Source organism: Sinocyclocheilus anshuiensis, unplaced genomic scaffold (genome assembly GCF_001515605.1).
Source record: "Sinocyclocheilus anshuiensis isolate Anshui unplaced genomic scaffold, SAMN03320099.WGS_v1.1 scaffold18238, whole genome shotgun sequence".
Lineage (NCBI taxonomy): Eukaryota > Metazoa > Chordata > Actinopteri > Cypriniformes > Cyprinidae > Sinocyclocheilus > Sinocyclocheilus anshuiensis.
The window spans coordinates 1-1,332 of NW_015553726.1; the positions used below are offsets into that span (position 1 = coordinate 1).

Here is a 1,332-nt window from a genome sequence, read left to right on the forward strand (position 1 = left end):
ATTCAGATGATTTCACTGTAATAAATACAGTCTGTTCAGAATCATGTGTGTTAAGTATCTGTATATGTTTGATTGCAGTGGCTCCAGTAGTGAGACGTGAAGGAGAATCTGCTGAGATCTTCTGCCCTTATGATTCAATCTATAAATCAAAGCCAAAGTCTCTCTGTAAGGGGAAGTGCTCCACTAGAGACAGAAATCCTCTCAGTGAGACTGTGAGAGAAGAGAAAGAGAGCAAGACTGACAGATTGACTCTGAAAGATAACGTCACTGCACGTGTCTTCACTGGGAGCATCACTGCACTGACAGCAGAGGATGCTGGGAAATACTGGTGTGCAGTGACATTAGAAACAGAGCTCAGTTATCTTCACACTCATCTGATCGTCATCATGAACGAGGGTGAGGAAGGTTTATTCATCTGAATATGTCAAACTCCGGCTGTGAATTGATCTTCTTGTGTCTGTAATCATTTCCAGAGCTGAACTTGACTAAGTATGAAGGAGACGACGTGTCAATCCAGTGCAAACATCAGGATGCAGATCAGAAAAGCTTCTGCAAAGCACATGAAGCCTCCATGTGTGTGAAGGATGGAGTTTCATTGGAGACGATCAGAGATGATCGATTCTCTTTCAGTGATGAAGCATCTACTGGAGTCTTTACTGTGAACATCACTGATCTGAGAGAAGAGGATTCTGGGATATACTGGTGTGGAGCTCACGTCATCACTAAAGTGCATTTAAATGTCAGCAAAGATAAGGAAAGGAGTAAGATAACTTTTTTATTTTTATTTTATTTACACTGTCAAATATGAACACTTACAGATCTTCCAGTGTGACATTGAGAGGGTCGTTCTAAAGTCATTCTTGGTGTCTTTAATATATTGTTTCTCTTACATTTAATGCACTAAAATTTGTGTTTTACTATTTCACATAACTAAGTAGATATCAATGTAGTAATTTATCCTCAGATAAAATGATTGACCTACTGCACATCTGAGTCTCTGGATTTTTATGGAACTTTATTTCAGACATGTATTATTTTTATGTTTTTTTTTTTTTTACATTTTTATTGAGCAGATTCTTAAAAGACAATATGACATACATAGAAAATATCACAACCTGCTGGTTTTCTTTTTTTTTTTTCAACCATAGAAAAAACTGACTTGTAATCTCATATAAACTTTTCCTTTATTGCTTAAGAAACCTTTGCATCTCATTTTGTGATATTGTTCATAAATGCAGGAGGTGTTTAGAGTTTGATGAACAGGGTGTTTTCATTTCACATCAAAAGGGAAGTCGTGGCCTAATGGTTAGAGAGTTGGACTTGTAACCCAAA

General features: G+C 36.9%; 1 protein-coding gene across 1 annotated transcript in view; it reads left to right on the top strand.

Annotated features, from left to right (window-relative positions):
• Positions 1 to 78: 78 nt before the first annotated feature.
• LOC107668414 (polymeric immunoglobulin receptor-like) overlaps positions 79 to 1,332 on the top strand; it is a gene marked incomplete at both ends in the record, with an annotated part of 2,394 nt that continues 1,140 nt past the window's right edge. The window contains 2 exons of the mRNA XM_016460283.1: positions 79 to 396; positions 474 to 761. Of these exons, the coding sequence (XP_016315769.1) occupies positions 79 to 396; positions 474 to 761 (606 nt within the window). The remainder of the gene's footprint in view (positions 397 to 473; positions 762 to 1,332) is intronic.